Source organism: Callorhinchus milii, unplaced genomic scaffold (genome assembly GCF_018977255.1).
Source record: "Callorhinchus milii isolate IMCB2004 unplaced genomic scaffold, IMCB_Cmil_1.0 Scaffold2, whole genome shotgun sequence".
Classification (NCBI taxonomy): domain Eukaryota; kingdom Metazoa; phylum Chordata; class Chondrichthyes; order Chimaeriformes; family Callorhinchidae; genus Callorhinchus; species Callorhinchus milii.
In genome coordinates this window covers 14,572,015-14,593,041 of record NW_024704743.1, presented here as the reverse complement: position 1 = coordinate 14,593,041, position 21,027 = coordinate 14,572,015, and the positions used below count along the sequence as shown (strand labels likewise).

At 38.8% G+C, this 21,027-nt stretch overlaps 1 protein-coding gene across 18 annotated transcripts in view; it reads left to right on the top strand.

Annotated features, from left to right (window-relative positions):
- LOC103181530 (cAMP-regulated phosphoprotein 21) overlaps positions 1 to 21,027 on the top strand; it is a 275,084-nt gene that overhangs the window by 222,182 nt on the left and 31,875 nt on the right. For 6 of the 18 annotated variants that reach the window (XM_042332062.1, XM_007898065.2, XM_042332063.1 and 3 more), the window contains 10 exons: positions 874 to 1,014; positions 4,962 to 5,070; positions 5,299 to 5,418; positions 8,262 to 8,299; positions 9,860 to 9,919; positions 10,006 to 10,235; positions 10,868 to 11,095; positions 12,880 to 13,034; positions 14,542 to 14,646; positions 16,048 to 16,296. In XM_042332062.1, coding sequence (XP_042187996.1) covers positions 874 to 1,014; positions 4,962 to 5,070; positions 5,299 to 5,418; positions 8,262 to 8,299; positions 9,860 to 9,919; positions 10,006 to 10,235; positions 10,868 to 11,095; positions 12,880 to 13,034; positions 14,542 to 14,646; positions 16,048 to 16,296 — 1,435 coding nt within the window. The remainder of the gene's footprint in view (positions 1 to 873; positions 1,015 to 4,961; positions 5,071 to 5,298; positions 5,419 to 8,261; positions 8,300 to 9,859; positions 9,920 to 10,005; positions 10,236 to 10,867; positions 11,096 to 12,879; positions 13,035 to 14,541; positions 14,647 to 16,047; positions 16,297 to 21,027) is intronic. The other 12 variants (XM_042332065.1, XM_007898073.2, XM_007898072.2 and 9 more) reach the window with 12 other exon arrangements.

Below are 21,027 nucleotides of genomic sequence, written 5' to 3'. Positions count from 1 at the left end.
AGGCAAGGGAAGCAGAGAGACAAAGGGACTGGGATGGAGTTCCAAAAGGTTGGGGCAGAGATACTGAAGGCCGGACTTCAATATATACAATTAAACTACCAGAACAGGCAGATGGGACCTCAGTTTAACATCTTATCTGAAGGGGAATATGACCAGCAGTGCCTCACTGGAGTGACAATTTGCATAATGAGCCCAAAAACCCTGACTTTGAGGTAACAGTCCTACCAATAAACATTTGGATAAGTTATTGAATATAGCTTGGTGGACAAACCGTTTTGGACATATTGGTCAGCATTCTGATCAAAACATTCCTGGCACCACTGCAAGTGTGACTTCGCAAGCACATGCAGAGACCACTGGGTAAAGTATGCTGTTCAACTGTTAAATGGTTTAATTTGCATCACAATTCTGAATTCTAATGCTAAATTGAAATCCTTGGGGCCATTTAAAATCTCAAATGACTCTTAAGTGATTTTACAAAAGCTAAAAATGCATCATTGAAGGTGCCTCATCATTATCTGCTATCCTCAATTAAACACAATCGCCTTAAGCCTCTTGAAGTTGAGGAATTAGGAGTGCTAATGTGATACAGCTAAAGTTCCAGCAAATGAGTGACCAAAGAACTTTGTACACTTCAGCAAATGAGGAATGCAACGCTGATTCCATCTAAAGAGAGCATATGGGAATTCTGTTAGTGTCTTATCCTCAACATAAAGTCGTCTTTAGTAAATATAGAGCTGTGAACTCAATTATATTTCACATTTTCTTTTGAACCGCTAAAAGCTTTGAATAAGTTCCACAAACAAGCTGATGATGGGCTTCATATCGTAGTAAATTGCATTACTTACTCATTTTATTTCTCTTTTACTCTAGCAATCACTATAAGAAATTCCCTCCAATGTCATCATATCACCGAATGTTAGTTCACAGAGTGGCAGCTTATTTTGGAATGGATCATAATGTAGATCAAACCGGAAAATCCGTTATAATCAACAAAACTAGCAATACTAGAATGTAAGTACTTCTTATCTTTCAGATTTCTTTAAAGTAATAATGTAAACTTTACAGCTTTAGCATTGTAAATCCAAACTGGTCTCAGAGACCGTAAAAGGCCTTGTTAGACCAGGAATTGCTATGAGTGGTTCAATGCCCTTTTTGTGGTCTCAAGAACTCTTACAGGAAGACATAGATTATAGCTATATTTTTACTGAAAATGCTATAATAATAATAATAATAATCCTTACATTTGATATAGCGCTTTTCATGTCTTCTCAATGTCTGAAAGAGCTTCACAGACACAGCAGTGTCCCACAAACAGTCGTGGATTGAAAATGACCAATTTATTATTGTGTTTTTTTTGAGGGATAATTATTAGGCGTGTGGAGTAAGGAAACTTGCCCAAGGTTTCACCCTGCTGGGTCGAAACCAGGTCTCTCGCTTGCAAAACGAGTGCTCTAACCACTGAGCTACAGGACTCCACTATATCGTGCTGAGGTTATTCATTGTGAAACTAGTGGTGATGGCACCTAACACAGGTGAAGCCCAATGTGTTTCGATGAACGTGGAGGCTGCCCTATCTGTCGTATTGGGCAATCACTGAGCAAGAAAATAATACAATCAAATCACTGATTAATATGGAAGTGAACAATATTTCACACCCAGTTTATACTCCCCAGTTAAAGTGCAAGATAAATTCAGCTTTAGGGCCAACTATCGAATTCCATTGCTGATCTTTATTCCACCTCTAGATTGGACTTGCATGGGAGATCTGCTGTGATGTGATCTACCATTCCACAAGCTACCACTGTAATATATTCCTGGTGCAATCTATTAACCAGAAGCGGTGTTAGCACTTTACTTATCCGAAGCGGTTACTAATTTGCAACTCAGTTATTATCTTCCATTTCGAATATCCAGTTTAGACCTTCTTATCACACAGCAATTATTACTTTATTGTTACATAAATGATATGGTAACATTGCTGGAAAAACTAGGAGTAGAAATCGTAACAGAGTGATTCCTTCAGTTATTCATTGTGGTGTTTGTGGCTCACTCCTATTCCACATACCTGACCTGCTGGTTGCTTTGCGGACCCTCTTCAGCCAGCTGGAACTCCACTCGGGCGTCTACTTCAGTTCCCAATGTCTGTGAAGCTGGTTTGTGCCAAAGGAAGCTCCTGACACCAAGGTGGAGTTCCAGAGAGTTCTCTTCAATCCATCTGGGTATCGCAGAATTCACTAGATACAAGTGCTTTTATGATGCTTGGAAATTAAACCCACTGTAAAGACTTACAAAGAATGTACATCACGGAAACAGGCCACTCAGCCCAAGCAGTCCACGCCGATGTTTATACTCTACCCGAGTCTTCACCCTTACTCCCTCCCATACCCTTCTATTCCTCTCTCTCTAATGTGAAGGTCTAGCTTCCTCTCAAATTCAGTATCTGATTCAACCAGCGAGTTCCACAATTTTGTGAAAAAGAGATCCCAGGAGTGGACAGGTTTGGAGCGGATCATTGATAGAGATTTAGACATTGCCCAGTGCAGGACAGCAGTGAAGGCCGACATTCTGAGGGGTCACTATTCCAGGAACCAATTTGACCTCTACCCACAACGATTGTTAACAGAGACCAGTGTCAATCAGATGAAGCTGTCATTGCAGTCTGTTTGTGGTGGACAAGGTTTGACAAAGTGTAACTGTGGTCAGAAGAAATGTTAAGAACAACCGTTGTAAATGCTTCAAAGCAAAGCTAAAATGTAACTCCCGGTGTCGTGGAAGCCTCACTTGTGTCAACAAATGAATATTTGACTCTTCAGTGAATGAAATGTCACATGAAGTTTATGGTGAATAAAATCTTAATTTTCATAATGTGTTATTTATTTCTTGATAATGCTAACAAGTGTCAATATGATGAATTGATTACATTTTCACAAAATCTCTTGACTTCTAATTTCAGTGATTTCATGGTTTCACAATTTTACTCAAAATTTCAAGTTACTCTCATTGATATGCAGTGTATGTCACACTCAAATTTCAATTGGATTATGGTGTGCCAGGACCATCTCACCAGGTTCTGTGTACTGAAGCCTCTCACAACCAAGCGTGCTGCACAAGTAGGCTTTCAGCTCATGGATATCTTCCTTCTCCTTGATGCTTCTGCCATTCTCCAGAGTGACAATGGTTCCGAATTTAGAGCCCAAATCACCACTCAGCTAAAGCAGATGTGGCCAAACCTCACTTTAGTTCATGGCAAGCCTCGCCACCCACAAGCTCAAGGTTCTGCTAATCGAGCTAACAGTGACATCAAGGATATGTTAGTAGCCTGGCTATCAGATAACAACACACAGGATTGGACAGTCTGCATTAAATTTGTGCAGTTCCAATAGAACTCTGCTCACCATTCATTCAGGAATAAATTGCTCCCCATATGTTGCTATGTTTGTCAATGAGGCTTGTGTTGGCCTAACATCTTCGTCACTGCCAACAGAGCTGATTTCTACACTGGAAAGTGAGCTTGATCTCCTGGCTGTTCTTGCTGGTAATACACCAGAAGAAGTACCATCTGACAACTACTCTACCTCAAGTAACCCCGCCACAGAAGCTTCGATCCCACCACTGAGTGACAGCGATGGGGCTACACACACTGCCGAACCCACCCCTTTGTCAGCTGGCACTTCTGCAGGACAACCCAGTCCAATCGAGGTCATCGAGACACCCACTAATAGTGCATCTGTTTCCCCAGTCTCCAGTGCCACAGACCCAGCACATCTTAGCTTTGTTCTCGATGATAGAGATTTCTAGTGATCCTTCTGTACAGACTACTATTTCACAGGCCCTGGAAGATCACATGACCCAGATCAGAAAGAGAAGAGCTGCTCCACAAATGGCACAAGTATCCCAGGCAGAGAGGATGGCAAAGCGGAGTCAACTGGATCTCCAAGCTGCTATACCTGGAGACAATATGGCTGTCCCCATCCCACCAGCGGACAGGGGTAGAGAGGATCGCAGGAACATCCTTGGTGTTACCATTGTGTTGATGGTGAATAAAATATTGATTTTCATAATGTGTTATTTATTTGTTGATAATGCTAACAACAACAACAAGATTACATTTGTATAGCGTCTTTCACGTCGGGAGGATGTCCCAAGGCGCTGGGAACAAGTGTCAAGGCAAGGTTATCAATATGATGAAATGATCACTCATTCACAAAATCCCTGATTCCTAATTTCAGCGATTTCATGGTTTCACACTTTACTGAAAATTTCAGGCATTTCGCGAATACTAAACGGAATCCTGTTGATAGCTGATGGTACGTCATGGTTGATTCACAGCAACCCTGTAAACTCATTTCTGGCACTTGTGCCTGTGATTCGGCCATAACATTGTGCTGTTTACTGACCAGGTTCCCTTTTAAAGATTCTGAGTTACTATTGGTGAATCCCTTTAAAAAAAACATTTAATTTCTCTCCACAATTTGCCATTCAGCTGCATAGTATGATGTTGATCTTTCCTAAATTATTTTTCCATTCTTGTATTTTTGGTAAGGGCTTTCCCCATTGCATTGATGGAACAAATTCTATGTAATTAAAAAAATCCATTGGTTCTATCTCAGACAAATGTCATTAAGTATATTGATTAATTGAATCTTGAAACAAGAAATGCAATAGCAATGATTTCTGTCGCATCGTAATGGTTAGGACTTAATGCTAAAATAGATATACCAGTTTGATAGGATTGTATTTAAAAACTGTGGAGGATAATGTAATCCTTGCAAAATTTAGATTTTGCCAATAATGCTTCAGCCTGTGTCCCACCCATTTGTTGGCTTCTGATCTTCAATAGAGTGTGTCTAAATTGTTTTATATGTTGAAGGTATAGAAAGACATTTCTGAAGAAACAAGACAAATCCTATCTGCAGGAGAACTGGATCTGACTACCTTTGTGATTTTTATCCCAATAGACCAGAGCAAAGATTCTGTGAACACATAAAAGATGAGAAGAATGACGACTCGCAGAAGAGATTTATTTTAAAACGAGATAATTCTAGTATGGATAAAGATGACAATCAGGTATGCAATACTTTGTCAAGCATTAAAACAAGAGTGCTTTGGTAATATCTACCAGCAAGAACGATTTAATTTTTAATCCATTCAGTCAGTTAACCTTTGTATTTAGAATCTGGTGTGATGGCAGTAATGTGTGTACTTTAATTAACCTGCTGAAGCCTCAAATAATTCAATTGGATGGGATTTTAAATAGGTTTATGTGTAAATGAACAGTATTTCATATCCTTTCAGGAAATTTTTATCTTGCAGCAAAATAGGATTCATCCATTTAGAGATGATAGAAGAAGTAAATCAATTGAGGAGAGAGAAGAGGAATATCAACGAGTAAGAGAGAGAATTTTTGCACAAGATGTAAGTAATTTCTCTGCTAGCCTCGTACCCCATTTACACGGGGATATCAAATTGAGTTCGGATCTGTGGATCTGAACTGAACTTGATCTCCCTAGAGTTTATGCTCACCTCTGTCCTGAACCAGTAGGTTCGTCGGAACAGGATTAAATGACCTGTCCGAGGAAGGTGCTGGCATATTGGGCAGAATAAAAGATCAGCTAGGATTTGGATCGGACTGTTTATATCAGCCTGATTCTGATCTGTTTGGTTTGTGCTGGGTTTAAAACCAGCATCAGGAGGTGAGAGATTTTACATCAGAGTAAATAAATTGCTATCATTTAATTGTTGAATCAAAACAGCTGCAAATTCAGAGTAGTTCTAAATTTACAGCTGTAGTGTAAACGGGGCTCTAGACAGGCTAAAGTCATAACTAGCTGGTGTCACGAAGTCAAAGGAAATAAGGTTCATGATATCCTAAGAGTAAACAGATGACAAATTAAGTTCTCAATGACGCCCTAGTAATTATATTCTAAATCTTCAAATCTGCATTCCCATTCTAAAAATAACAGAGAACAGTTCAGTAAATGTGATGAAAAGATAGTCAGTTATCTACTATTGAAATTTCAGCAAAATTTAAATCAGTGTGTATCCGCACAACATTTATATTGTACTGTGCAAGTCACTAGTTACAATCACAATAAAAATACCCCCACCCCAACATTAGAATGCTTTGAGCAATGTTCAAAGCTCATTTATAATTCAACATTTGATGGGTTTCAATATCAGGAACTATTACAAAGAAATGTAATTGTTCAGTAAATAAACCAGTCCCATAAAAACAATGAAGAAATTAGACGATTTAGTGGTCCCTTAAAGAGCCAAATCAGCTTTGTTAGCATAGTCAAGAAAACTCTAAATGTATTCATGCAATAACATTTTAGCTGTTTCTTCTAAGTTAACCTTATATTAATCTTATATCCACTGTACGTTATTTTGAAGCTTGCAGTTGCATACTTATGAGTTGTGAAAACAAGCGCTAAAGAACATTGGGCAGCTTAAACATAAATTTCCTTATAGGAATGTAAATCTATTTGGGGATCTAAAGTTCTGAAATTGCTTAATAACAGCAATTTATTTCCAAGTTTTTATTTTCAGCATACATTAGACACCCATTGTGGCCATCCACCTTTAAACGGAATTGAAGGCTGTAACCAAATAAATGTAGCCATATGCCTAATCATACTTAGAAGAATATGATTTCAAGAGCTTTCACAGCCATCTGGAGGCTAAAACACAATATTCGCAAATCGGATTTGTTGCATTAAATACAATTTCAATTTTGCAAATATTGGATTGCGAAATTTGTAGCTTGTTAAACGCAAGGCGGAAGTCTAGAAAAAGACCAGCAAATGAAGTGCTATCAGGAAATATAATTAATCCTGTTTGCTGAAGTCACTTTATAGACACCATGGTTTGTGAAATGGGTGTACAAATGAAGCAATATTGCGATTGAAGTCAAATTGTTAAGTGCTTTGGAAAATAATTTCCAATTTGGTTATTAAATAATTCTATATTCATTAAATTGAAACATGAGTTAATACACAACCTTATATGTTGCCGAGGTAAGGTTCCTACTCTGTTTGCTGGTTGTTTCTTTCCCTTCTCCCTCTTATCTGCTATTTTGATGGGTCCTGAAAAATCTTTCTCCACTATAATTTTTGGGTTTGGATTTTGTTTAAATAATTTTCAGATATTTCAATGTATAAGTAACAAGTTACAGACTTTATAAGGTGATGCTCCGTGTGGTAATAAGTTCTGAGTACTTCTGACAATGTGCGTGTATAATGCTAAATCCTGTCCTCAGCGCACATTGTCCAAGTGGGCTCGACTGACCTGAATGTGAGCATTACCTCTCTTGTTCCTGTTTAAAGATGCTGCAGAGTCTTGAACCAAAATTAAGCTCAATGGTAATTGAAATGTGTTCATTTATTAATGCAATTTACCTCCTGAACTGTTTTGACATTGGAAGCTGCTCTAGTCTGTGCGGTCAGCATTTCTCACTTGTTCAACAAAATATTTATTGTTAAAGAGGAAATGTCACCATTAGCGTCCTTTTAAAACAAGTTTAAAAAATTATAGCTTTTGCAACTTGATTTTGAATATTTTGGAGTAATTATATTAGTTCTGATAATTTCATCATTAGAGAAAGTATTAAGACCAAATCTGCAAAGGGATTGAATTAACATGAAAGAGAATTCTTAACCTGGATATTTCATTATCAACTGATGTAGCTCTTTCACCTTGTTGAGGGCATTAATCCTTCTGAGTCTGTACACAGAACGAATAAACAAAACTATTCAAATACTGACAAAAATAGATCGAATTATGTTAAAATGAATGTTAATTCTTCATAATGCTTATTTTCTTTTTATATCGTGATCATCGTGATGATTCTCACTTTTGAAATGTAATACATTTCCCTTCAGATGTTCACTGCTATGCTTGTCACTTCAGACCAGAGAGCAGGATGGTCTGGGCTGGGAACATAATGACAACTGCTGTCACTCCCACTGTACTTTTCAGTCCTACTTGTTGAGAGACAAACTGTTCCTTATGTTAAAATCCTCGACTGTTGGTTAAATGGTGACAGCCAAGCCAGGGTTTGGAAGCAGTACAGCTTCTGGATTGGAGTCCAGCACTGCACTGTTACAGCTACCCGATTACACTCTCTTAGCAATTCCCAATTTCTAACTTCTAATATTGATCTTCAAAATACTATACACATATTTTCTAGAGTTTAATTCGAATGAATTTGTATGCAATTAATTTTACTGTATATTCAAACATTTTTTTGTTCTTTTCAGTCCACATGTTCCTTGGACAGCCTGTATGTGGAAAACAGGTAGGAAACTCTTGATCCTAACCAATAGATGCACTGGGGTCATGAAAACGCAAATATTGCTCAGCTGTTTGTGTTCTTTTGCTCCTGCAGCTTTTTTTTAACGATTATGTTAGATAGGTGGAACAAGTTAGTAAACTGATATTCTTAGAAATTTCATATCAATTAATATTATTATAGGGATATTACGATATTTCTTAATAGATTTCTTGCGGCAATATTGCTAGAACTCAATCTATTGACCAGGGCTTCTTCGAGTTGGAATGACGTGTATGATGAAATTGCAGTTAGTGACTCTTACTAAGTTACTGACTCTTACCGTGACTCCATGTAGGTTTGTTATATCAGGACACAAATTTCTTCATTTAGAAATCATTTAAGAAATACTGCATCATTAATCCTATTGCATGTAACAGGAAGCTAGGGCAATAAAAATGTTAACTGAATTAAATTATTCTTTCTGTCAATTCTGGAGTTAAATAAACCTTCATGATTTCAATTGCAATATTTACTCTGATACAGTTTGATGGGTATTATAATTTTTATAAACAACAACAAAATTACATTTATAGAGCACCTTTCACATCGGGAGGACGTCCCAAAGCACTGAACAATCAGGTGTCGCGGCCCAAGCATGGGGGAGGGGTGGTGTAGGGGTGAGGGAAGGTAGAGAGTGGGAGGGTGACCAAAGGCACGGTCGAAGAGAAGGGTCTTGAGACCGGCCTTGAAGGAGGCAAGGGAGGAAGCGAGGTGAAGGGACCGTGGGATGTCATGCACCCTAATTACCCAGCAGGATTCTAGTCTACTCAATACATTTTACAGTAAGAAAATTAATCCCGTACTCATGCCTGCTCTTATCTTCGTCCACTTGGTCTTTGCATTGCATGGAGTAACTGATGTAACAGTGAAGCTATGCTAGCTTGGAAATTGTCCCATGCTGTCAATGGGCTGCATTACAATTCCTTTAATTGTTTTCCCCTCTTTTTCTTCCCAAACATCTGCAAATGAACACAAAAAAGTGACAGTAAACCTTGAATAATTGGAATAAAATGCCATCTGGGTCTAGATTTACTCTATTAACATAGTATTTCAGCATGTACTAAATTTGGCAAATTGTTGAATTCAGTTTTAACTTTGAAGCTGTTTTTCTGTAGTTCTTAACAATCAGGTTATCGAGTCATCTAAAAGCGATTCACAGGATTTTACTTTGAAGTGTAGTTACTGTGTATTTGTAGGCCTATTTACAGAAACTCAGCGTCAAGTAAAAGACTATTTAAGAATTTAACATGTTCTGCGCACTCTGAAATGTTAATTAATAGAATAAATCTAGACCCACATGGAATTTCTACCCTAATTTTTCTATAAATCTATTTTGGTGGGGTGTGGAAAGTCTTGTTTTCTGTGGTTAACAAGGAGACACTGCTTGGTGACTATGCTTGATGGACAGCTAAAATTCTAAACTTATGTGTGCAATGCTGTGCCACCTTAAAATGTGCTTATAAAGGATAAGAGTGTATATGTGAAATGCCCTTGATGCATTAACATTAACTTTTCCCCCCACAGCCGGATCCTAGAGGACTGTAATACGTTCAATGACACTCAAAAGAAGAGGCAGCTATTTAGGTTTGTTATGAATGCATAAAATGGATGAGATTTCAAACAATTCAGCAGCAAAACTGGTGTTAATGGTACTATTTTGCTCCCTTTAGGGGTAATAGGGATGGCACAGGGAAAGCATCGGGGAGTCGGCAGAGTAGCACAGAGACTGATATGAAGTGGACGGATCAGCGTCCCTGGAGCAGTACTGACTCCGACAGCTCAAATCGAAACTTGAAACCTCCTGTGACAAAGACAGCCAGTATCGGCGGCATAACTGTATTGACACGTGGTGACAGCACAAACAGCAACAGGAGTACAGGCAAACTCTCCAAAACAGGTAGTTAGTACTGTATAGGTTCTGTTGCTGAATACTGGTTTGATTATTCCTATGACAAGACATGAACAAATCTCCTCATTTCTAAGGAGATCTCCCGGGATGGAGCCAAGATCTCATGGGATTGGAGTTGGGACCTCACAGCTTGATTTGACGTATTTGCGATTCCCCGTACAAGACTCATCCTGATATCCAAGCACTTTTCCCAGTACAGGCACCCCCTTATGTTGTGGCTTTGATCCTTCTTTTTCAATCATTCTTCAGAGGAGGAATGGCAAATATGGCTGTTGCACGAGCTTGCAAAAATGTGGTCAATGTCGGCAGAATCCATGAGTTGAGAATGATTCATTTCTCCTTGGAATATGGACAAAATGTTGTTCTAAAACTATTAAGAGTATCTGTCCTATTTCTTTCTGAATGCTGCAATTGCTCATAAGGATATGTTACAGAACTGGATGAACAGAAAATGTTCAGGTTCATCCCAGTGGTTCAGCAAGATTACTGTTGCTATATTTTCAGAAATAATAAACAATTTTCAGTCTTGCTGAATTTCGAGATCAGCAGGAAAAAGATTAGTGTATGCAAACAGCCGCATTATTCCCTAAGCAAACATTCCGCAACCATATTTTGTTTTCCAGGTTCAGAGTCTTCCAGTAGTGCAGGCTCCTCAGGTTCCCTGTCACGAAACCATCAGCCATTGCAGAGCGCTCCTGTCGTCCCTGTACCAGTCAGCTCCACAGGCTCAGTCTCCTACTCAGATGGAGGAATGGGTGGACAGGTGGCATCTGCTAATACCAGCTACATTTTGCTTCCTTTGGAAGCTACAGGTATACCACCCGGCAGTATTCTGTTGAACCCACACACAGGTTAGTGCAACTATTACTTGTAACCGCTTGTTAAAAATAACCTTAGAAGAATTAGGAGCCATCTATAATTATGTTTTCACAAGAAGGCTCATTTATTTATTCTCTTGCCAAAAGGGTACTGCTGTTAAAGAAAATGATTATGTGTTGTTTCTGTATATATTTGGAGTATTAGAAAAAAAACACTCTCATCTACTCCTGTGAGAATAACAGTAATACTCCATGAGCCTATATTGTACTTATTTGTTTTAAAGCAATCTTGTTCTTAATTAACAATATTTCCAAACCTGATTTGTTGGACTAATTGCAGGTTTTGGCTTGCCAACTTCCTGTGTTTGAAATTGCTCAAAAATAAAATGGCTTCTGTTTGCAAAAAGTAATTTGTATAACAAATCCAATTTATGAATACTATAAATTAGACCCCAATTCAATTAAAGTGCCAGCGAAAGAAAAATAGCTATCCTTCCTATGGTCTACCTCATTCTTTGTGAAAAATGCTTCCATTTAGCTCTGGATAAAAGCAGAGAAACGTGTAGAATGATGTCCCTCCAGGTGTATTGTACTCTTGTAGTCTTGCAAGAGTCAAGAGATTATTCCCATCTCCATTATTCACTCCAGTATGGCATAAGACTTTTATGCATAACCAAGTCAGCAGTTCTGTTACCAGGTAGGCTGCAGTGGATTGTTTATGTAGTGAAGGCATTAATTTGTTGAATAATAGTGATTAACTACTCCAAATAGAAGTTAACAGTTAGGGAGATGTACGACCCATAAACTACAATATATCCAAAGTGAAGCTAGATAATCTTGCTTTTTTTTCTTCCTTTCTTTATCTACCACATAGTTTAAAATTATGTTACAGTAATGGTAAAAATAAGAATTGGATAAAGGTTATTTCATTAAAGATAATATTCAAACCAATGCCTTATTTTTGGAAGTTTAGCTTGTAAAACAGATGCTGTTTCATGTGGATACTTTTAGCTGGAATTTAAAGGGACATTGGCTTATAAACAAACTGAAGCTGGAATTACCATCCAACTATTTTACACCCCAAATTTAAAGACTCTCAACATCTGTGAATGGTCTCTACTTTGGACACAAAAATAAGTTAATGAGCTCTCAAGTATTGCAAAAGGCATGGGAGAAAGGTGAAAATAGATGGTTATTAGAGAAGGGAACTCTGGAGTTCTGCTTGGCTTCCAAAATAATCTTTAAATAATAATAATTACTAATAATAATTATTGCAATTGATATACTGCCTTTTACACGCTTCAAGATATACTGTAAGGTGGAGTGATAGGTAAATGCATCAGCCAAATTGTGCACAGCTATGTCCCACAAATAGCTAGGAAGTGAATGACCAATTTTATCTGTGGGATAAAAGACTCCCTTCTTCCTTTCGAAAGGTGCTGTTGGATCTGTAACGTCACCTAAAAAGGCAAACGGGTTTAGCATCTCAGCCCAATGGATGGCACTTCTGAAAATTCAGGGCTCCCTCAGCAACTACGTCGGCATGTCAGCCTCGACTATGAGCTCATACCATTAAATATAACTGATCTTTCAGCACCTTTTATATCGTGGAGTTCAGTTCCTGGTCTCATATGTGTCTGCAAATGTTAACATGTCTTCAAGGGAAACTTTGTATTGTAAATCTCTCAAGACATTATTTGAATTTGCTTGCTGGGGTTTACTACGTGCCTTTTTTTGAAAAAGTAAGGTTTGCTTTTCACCATTGTTCTATGCTGAAACAGCAGTGTGGATTGTTGAACCTGATGTGTTTGCTATAGGCCAACCATTTGTGAATCCTGATGGCACACCTGCAATTTACAATCCTCCCACCGGCCAGCAGCCAATTCGCAGTCAGCTCCCTGGACAGCCTCAGCAGTCGCCTGCCTCCCAGACACAGCAGCAGCAACAGATGGCAAGTCATCTGGTCCCGCAGGTGAGGCCCACACCATTGAATCATAGATATAACAGCACAGGCCATTGAGCCCACCAAGCCTGTGCTCCTGCCAGAACCTCCACTGGAGCTAACCCTCTAATCCAAATTCCTCATTCTTTCCTCCGCACTGTTTATATTGTTCCCTTTCAGATATTAATCCAATCCCCATTTGAATGTTACTAAAGTCTTAGGTTCAGTAGTTTCTTTTGGCAAAGTAATCCATGTCCTCGCAACCCTTTGCGTGAACAGATTTCTTGTTATACTTCCACTAATTCAATTTCATGTACATTTGATCTCATTATCAATTTAGGGAAAATCCTTATCTGACTTTTTCAAGTGTGGAGCAAGTGTATGTTTGTTAAAAAGCAGTCTAACAAATCTAATGGAAATAGCATCAAAGCTTGTTTAAATAGTTATGGATCCATTTGTCAATTTTAGAATCACAACATTGTTATTAGATTTATAGATTATCTTTGGCAGGAAATTGGCAGGAAATTGGATGGATGAGTTAGATGAACCAATAATCTACTCCTGGCTGAAATGTTTATTATATTTATTTGAAACTAGTGGGTTAGCTATGAGTAATGATTCAAGTACTAAATCAGAGAGCCTGATAACTGCGCTAATTGGGATATAAAAACAATGGCGATATTGGGTTATCACTTGAAATACAATATACAGTATTAACCAAAACTATCTTCCACCAGGTGTTATGCTGTCACTGTAGTATGACAGAGTACCAGCCCTTTCCACCCCCGCCCCTCACCCCACATATATACACACAGTGCCAACTCCTGTGTCTGTCTTTTGCTGTCTCTATGGCGTTTTACTCTCTACCTCATGTGCTCTGCACCGTCTCTCTCTCTCTTGTTTCCCATCTGGCTGTTTGTCTCTCCATCTGTCAATCTGTCTGTCTCTCTCTCATGTGTTTGTATCTGCATGTGTGTGTGTGTGTGTATCTCTCTCTCTAACCCTGTAATGCATCTGTATTGAATATCTCACTACTTCATGCTGACATTTAAACCATATTCAGAAAAAAACTGCGTTGCTGACATAGCGCACAATTAAAAATGTTTTGCATAAAAGTTAATAGCGAATTTACTTTGAGATTTCAGCACTCCTATGCCTCAGGGGAGGAATAAAAGGCTATATATGTGGCTCTCAACTGTATTTACATCTGCTGTACGACTCTTACATAATAGAATTTGTTCAACCAAATATTATACTTTCTCCTTTTCTCTTTTGTACCCTGATTGAAATGGAGTTTAGAAAACATTAAAATCCTTTGCTTAAATAATATGCAAATAGTTTGATTACTTCTCTCATTGCTGAAATGTATGGCAGCTGTTATAAAGCATTCTAATAAACATAATAGACAATCTTTTTTTAGTATCTCAATATATATGTTTGGGATTTCCTGTTTCCCTTGCTTGCTAACTTTCTATTTTGTGTTTATCACTGAATTATCTCCTCTGTGTCTGACTTTGCTGTTGAATTCTCTTCTCAGCCTGTACAGGCTATGCAGCCTTCTTCCCAGTCTGTCCAGTATCCAACGGTTTCTTACCCTCCACAGCATCTTTTACCAGTTTCACCCTCGCAGCAGTTTCCTGTGGTACTTAATTCTACTTTTCTAATTCTCCTTTTTAAAACAAACAGTAATTCTGACCTTTGCAATGTGCGTATAAACGTAACTGCAGTATGTTTTTGTGTGCTTTGCTTCATTTCCAGTGGTGATTGTTCACTGCATTAACTGTAAATGGCAGTACATGGCTGAGGGTAAATTTGTATTACTTGCTGAAATACTTGTACAGTGTGTGAGAAAACTGTTTGACTCTATGTTGGATTAAAGCAGGCAGTTAGTATTAGATGATGTGAGAACTTCATTCCTTTCTCTTTGCAAAATTCTACATCTTTGAAAATTAATTCCTCTTGAATTCTGGTTTCCTCTTGGTTCAGCACACAGTTAATACCCTGTGTCAGTGTACTCTCCTGTAATATAATGCCACAAAATGCGACTGTGTCATGTTTTTAATTTTCAAAGATATTTTAATAGTGTGTGTAAACAGATACAACGCATTATCAATGACAGGGTTTTGTGAACTGCTGTGTGTACAAATGTAGAGCTGTGTGGCCTTAATTTTCTATACATCCCATTATTGGTAGGCTTATTTGTGTTTACCTGTAAAGGGGGAGAAAAAATTCAACATTTTTTTTAAAAAAATGTTGTGTCTTCCATGCTAAGTTTATACAGAGTTCCTAATTTGTTCTACCATTGTGCATTCAAATGGTCTCAACATCGAGTAGAAAGATCTGCTGAAGCCCAAACAGTTCTCATATTCTTCGCCTCAAGGACTATTGTCTTAAACTGTAAGGGCACTCAGAATTTTGGAAATATCTTAAATTATTATAACAATAATATTCCTTGCATTTGATATAGCCCCTTATCTTGTCATCAAAATGTTTCAAAGCACTTCACAGAATATACTGTAAAGTGACCATGTATTTTGTGGGTGAAACACTGCAGTCAATTGCGTACAGCAGTGTCCCGCAAACATTGTGGATTGAGTGGCCAGAATTTTTTTTGAGGAATTATTACCCCCAGAATGCAATCGGCCAATCGACTAACAAACATGTTTGAATTCAGTCATAATTTGGGACATATAATTTGGGAAAACGGCTTCCAAATCAAGACTAAATTTAAGAATTTTCCATAATTCTTTATATTCTTTAGTGTTAAGACAACGAGGAATTTCAGGCTTTGGTGCAAGAAAAAAATCTAGGTTTTCTTAATACTCGCTTTTGATTTTGAACTCCATGATTAATTAGGTTTTAATCCTAGCATGGAGCCAAATAGATAGAGCATGTTTTGTCGGTGAATGTGTTGTTCTGTCTCGTCGTGGTGTCTCTCTTTGACGGCGCTTGTGTTGCATGCAGTTAATTTTTTCTTTCATTACTATGGCCAGAAGCATTGTCAAACATTCAGTCTTTGGCTCTTTTGTTCTTTCCATCACAGCGAGAAGATTTGGCTTCCCAATTTAATCAGATGAGCTTAAGCCGTCAGTCATCAGGAGAAGCCCCTGATCCACCTTCTGGTTCTGTCTATCCATCACCCATCATGTCTCAGCCACCCCAACAAACTAGCTATGTCATGGCATCACCCAGTCAGCAGCTTCCCCCAGGAAGTTTCACTGGATCTGCTCCACCTATGTCTCCACAAGTACTACAGCAACCACAGGGATACGTGCAGCAGCCACCTGCACAGGTAAGGCAATTAAAGGGGACTAAATGAACCCAGTTAAGCTTAAGTTTAAGACTAGACTGCAAGTTAAGTACACGCATGAAACAAACCGGAGAAGATGACCAAGACTGACTTTCTTCACCTCTGCCACATTTGCCCACCTCTGTTTTCAGCTCACACCAAATGCCACTGACCTTTCTAATCCACTCATTGCCAGTCTCCCCGAATCCACCATCCACAAGATCCAGCTAATCAAAAACTCACTGCCTGCATACTCACCCGCACCAAACTCCAGCTTTCATAAATTCTACTGTCTCCCTGTATCCCAATAGATTGATTTCAAGATCCTCACTTATAAATCCCTTCATGACCTAGCTTGGCTAACTCTGGACTGCTGTACTCCCCTGTGCCACCATTGGTAGCCAAGCCTTCAGTAACCTCTAACCTCTGGAATTCCTTCTCTGTGTCCCTCTGCCTCTCTCTCTCTCCATCTTTAAATAGTGGCTTAAAACCTATCAGCATTTCAGTTGCCTATTTAAACCTCTTTTTACAGTTCACCCTAACCTTTCAAAATGTTCTTTTTTTAAGTTTTTCGGGTTAAAAGGCACATGAGTAACCTATTCTTACTTTCCTTTTGATGCCATTCAGATCTTGCCACAATAAGTTACATGAAAGTGTTTTTGGTCAGCCTGACACGTGCAGAAACCTATCACCGTGCTTAAGAGTATCCAACCAGACTGAGAGTTCCACCTCTGCATAGAAATTTCTACTTTCTGAATGGAGTTCCCACTCTCTGCCAACAGGGACTCACCTTGCTGACCTAACCCTGGAAAGTATTAGATGCATGTTGGCAATAGTCAAGGCTTGGGACTCTAGAATGCATATTAGGGTACTGCTGGAGTTTAACTAACTAAAATCAGGCAGCTTGCAAGCTTCACCTTACCTCTGAAATCTCCTCCAACCACACTATCCCAGCTACTCCCTTCGCTCAGCAAACAGTGGTCTGCTTCATGTCCCATGTGCCCCACCATTGATGGGTTTGATTTCAGCCATTCTGCCCTTGCTTCCTGGAATTCCATCCCGGAGTCCCTACAACTCGCTGCCTCCCTCACCTCTTTCAACGCAAATCTCAAAAAGTATCACTTTGACTGCACTTTTGAGCATCTTTCCCCTCCCCATCCCCTTTGGCTCCCAATCCCAGTTCGTGTGCGAAGGTCTTGAGAAGTCCCCTTGATGTGAAAGGTGAAATATAAATATAAATTGCATTGTATTCCAGTTATGCTGTTTGTTCAGATAGGACGATTCTACCCATTAGGGCTTTGGATTGGAGGGTTAACAGATGCTGAGTGGGAAGAATCCCTGCTCCCGGTGTTTAGTCTTCTCTAAGTCCTGCCCACAAGACAAGCTGGCGAGTCTGTTATTGGCAGAGCCTTGGAGTATTGTGGACCTTCCTGGCTAAGGGGCTGACCTCCTGAGAGCGCCAAAGAGGATCAACTCGATTTGGATTTTCCATTTTTAAACTCGTCACTTTGGAACCAGCTCAACCCTGAGGAGACTCCACTTACATAAGAACATAAGAACATAAGAATTAGGAGCAGGAGTAGGCCATTCGGCCCCTCGAGCCTGTCCCGCCATTCGATAAGATCATGGCTGATCTTCAGAACTAACTCTAATTACCTGCCCTATCCCCATATCCCCTAATCCCTCTGTTTTTAAAAAATCTATCAGTCTCAGCCTTGAAGATGTTCAAGGACTGAGCATCTGCAGCCTTCAAAGCCCTCTGAGTGAAGAAATGTTTCCTCAACTCTATTCTAAAAGGCTGACTCTTAATTTTAAGACTGTGACCCCTGGTTATAGATTCTCCTACCAGGGGAAACAGACCCTCAGTATCTACTTTATCCAGCCCTTTAAGAATCTTATATGTTTCAATAAGATCTCCCCTAATTCTTCTGTACTCTAGAGAATATAGCCCTATTCAGCCTATCCTCATAGGTCAGTCCCTTCATCCCAGGAACTAACCGAGTGAATCTACGCTGCACCCCCTCTAGGGCAAGTATGTCCTTTTTTAAATAAGGAGACCAAAACTGCACACAATACTCTAGGTGCGGTCTCACCAAACCCCTATGAACGCTAACATGCTGTTCGCCATCTTAGTTGTTTGCTGCACCTGCAAACTAACTTTTTGAGACTGGTGTACAAGGACACCCAAATCCCTCTGCACACTAACACTATCTAATCACTCCCCCTCTAGAAAATAATCTGTTTTTCTATTTTTTCTACCTAGGTGAATGACTTCACACTTCCCTACATTAAATTCCATCTGCCACCTACTCGCCCACTCCCCAAACCTATCCATATCCCGTTGCAATCTTTTTACATCATCCTAAGAGGTTACTCTCCCACCGAGTTTAGTGTCATCCGCGAATTTAGATACGTTACATTCAATGTCCTCGTCTAGATCATTGATGTAAATTGTAAATAGCTGAGGCCCAAACACTGATCCTTGTGGAACTCCACTAGTCACATCCTGCCAATTCGAGAATGACCCGTTAATCCCTACTCTCTGTTTTCTACCTGTTAGCCACTCTTCAATCCATGCTAATATGTTCCCATTAATCTTTACTTTCCTCCGCCCCACTGAGGATAGATTTGTACCATGATCAGAAGCTCAGTGTCATATCTTGTGAGAGTTATCAGAGTCTCAAGTTAAATAAAGATGATGTTTATCTGGGCATCACTGTGACTGATGATAGCTGGTAAACTACATTTTACTCCTGTTTGCTTGGTTTAACTGGTATCATTCTTGCATTTCAGAAATAAGGTATTGAGTTTGGGAATTTAATCTGAAATATTATAAATTGCTGGTGCTAAACATAGATAAAATAACTTAATTAGGTGACCAGTCAGTATGTTATAATGAATATAAAAGTTGCTATTTTAATATCCCAGTTGTGTCAGTTTCAATGCAGCACCTTTGAACTAAAAATGTACATTCAGATATTTCCTGAGAGCTCATAGAATAAGGCTAAAATTTTCAGATGAATGGGTCTGTTTGCAATGATCAGGAGAAGAAAAATGGTCATAAGGGGTTTTCAACTTGCAACAAAAGTTTGCATTCATGTGATTGTTGAGTCCTGATGTGCTAATTCACAAAATGTGACAATTCTTTGTGAAGATACAAGGATACGTCTTTTGCACTCTTTAGTTACTGCAAAAGTTCAGTTTTAGCAGGGACAGTTCATTCTGATATGCATAAATTTCCAGGTATATTGTTATATTGCCATATCAACCATAGTTAATGCTGCCGAGTATTCCCATGAGTCATTAGCTTTTGACTTCTTTCTGTCATACCATATGTCAAAAATGACATCATTAAATGAAAAGAACATCTTGACATTTTTGTGTAGTTAATAAAGATTACACTGCACTGACAGTTTAATTTCACATTACTTCACTCTACATGCGATTTACTGGGCAGTTATCATATTTCTATAGTGCTAACCTATTGTTCTTAGGAAATGTTATCACCTACTTTAGTCTCATTACTTTTTAGTTCAAGGAAGAATAATGTTGGGGGGGGAGGGGGAGCAGAAAGAAGAAACAGACCTATTGCATTATTAATATTTACTTACAGATCAAATCTACCCAACAGCAGTTTTGTTTTTAATATAAACAGATCCTAGATTGTTGTTTCTATTAAACAGCATTGCTGATTATAATCATAATAATAATCCTTGCATTTGATGTAGAGCCTTATCGCATCTTCGAGACATCTCAAAATGCTTCACGAAATATACTGTAAAGTGAATTGACTGTTTATTTTGTGGGTGAAACACTGCAGCCAATTGTAGATCCAATTATATATACAGATACGTATATAGCTAGTTTCTGCATTGGTCTACATATTCTGAAGTTTGAAGTTTTGTCTAATTCCATGCTACCATACATGTGTCATCCTGGTTTAGTTGATAGCACTCTTGTCTCTGAGTCAAAAATTTGGGACTTTGAGCTCCTTACTCCAATACAATGCCCTGAGGAGTGATACATTCTTATAAGTGCCATCCTTCAGATGAGAATTCAGTGGAGGTCTCATTTGCCTGTTCAGGTGGATGTTAGAGATCCCACGGCACATTACCAAAAGAGAAGGGAGAGTCCTGGTAAACAGTCCTCCAGATAAAATTAATCATTCATTTCATGGCTGTGTGTGGGGTAGTGCTGTGCACAAATTGGCTACCAGGCTTGTCTAATAGTTAACATTCATCACACTTTATAGTAAAATTCTGTGAAGTGCTTTGAGACATTTGCTACATAAAATGCAATATTATAATGACTGCAGCTTTAAGAAAAATAGAGGGCATTTAAATGATAATAATATAATAATAAATGATGATTACAAATAATACAATACAAAATTACATTTGTATAGCACCTTTCACAGTGGGAGGACGTCCCAAGATGCTGGACAGTCAGGTATTTGGACCCGAGGGGGAGAGTTTAGATTAGGGAAGGTAGTCAAAGGAACAGTTGAAAAGGAGGGACTTGAGACGTGCCTTGAAGGAGACAAGGCAAAGGGAATGTGGGATGGAGTTCCAAAGGGTGGGGACAGTGAGGCTGAAAGCCCGACTGCTGATGATGGGCTGGGCCAGACGGGGGACAAGGAGCAGGAGACAACATACAGGAACAATGCATTTCTGTGCTAGATTAACAAAGATTCACTCACAAATATACAGTCAATTCACTTTACAGCATATTCTG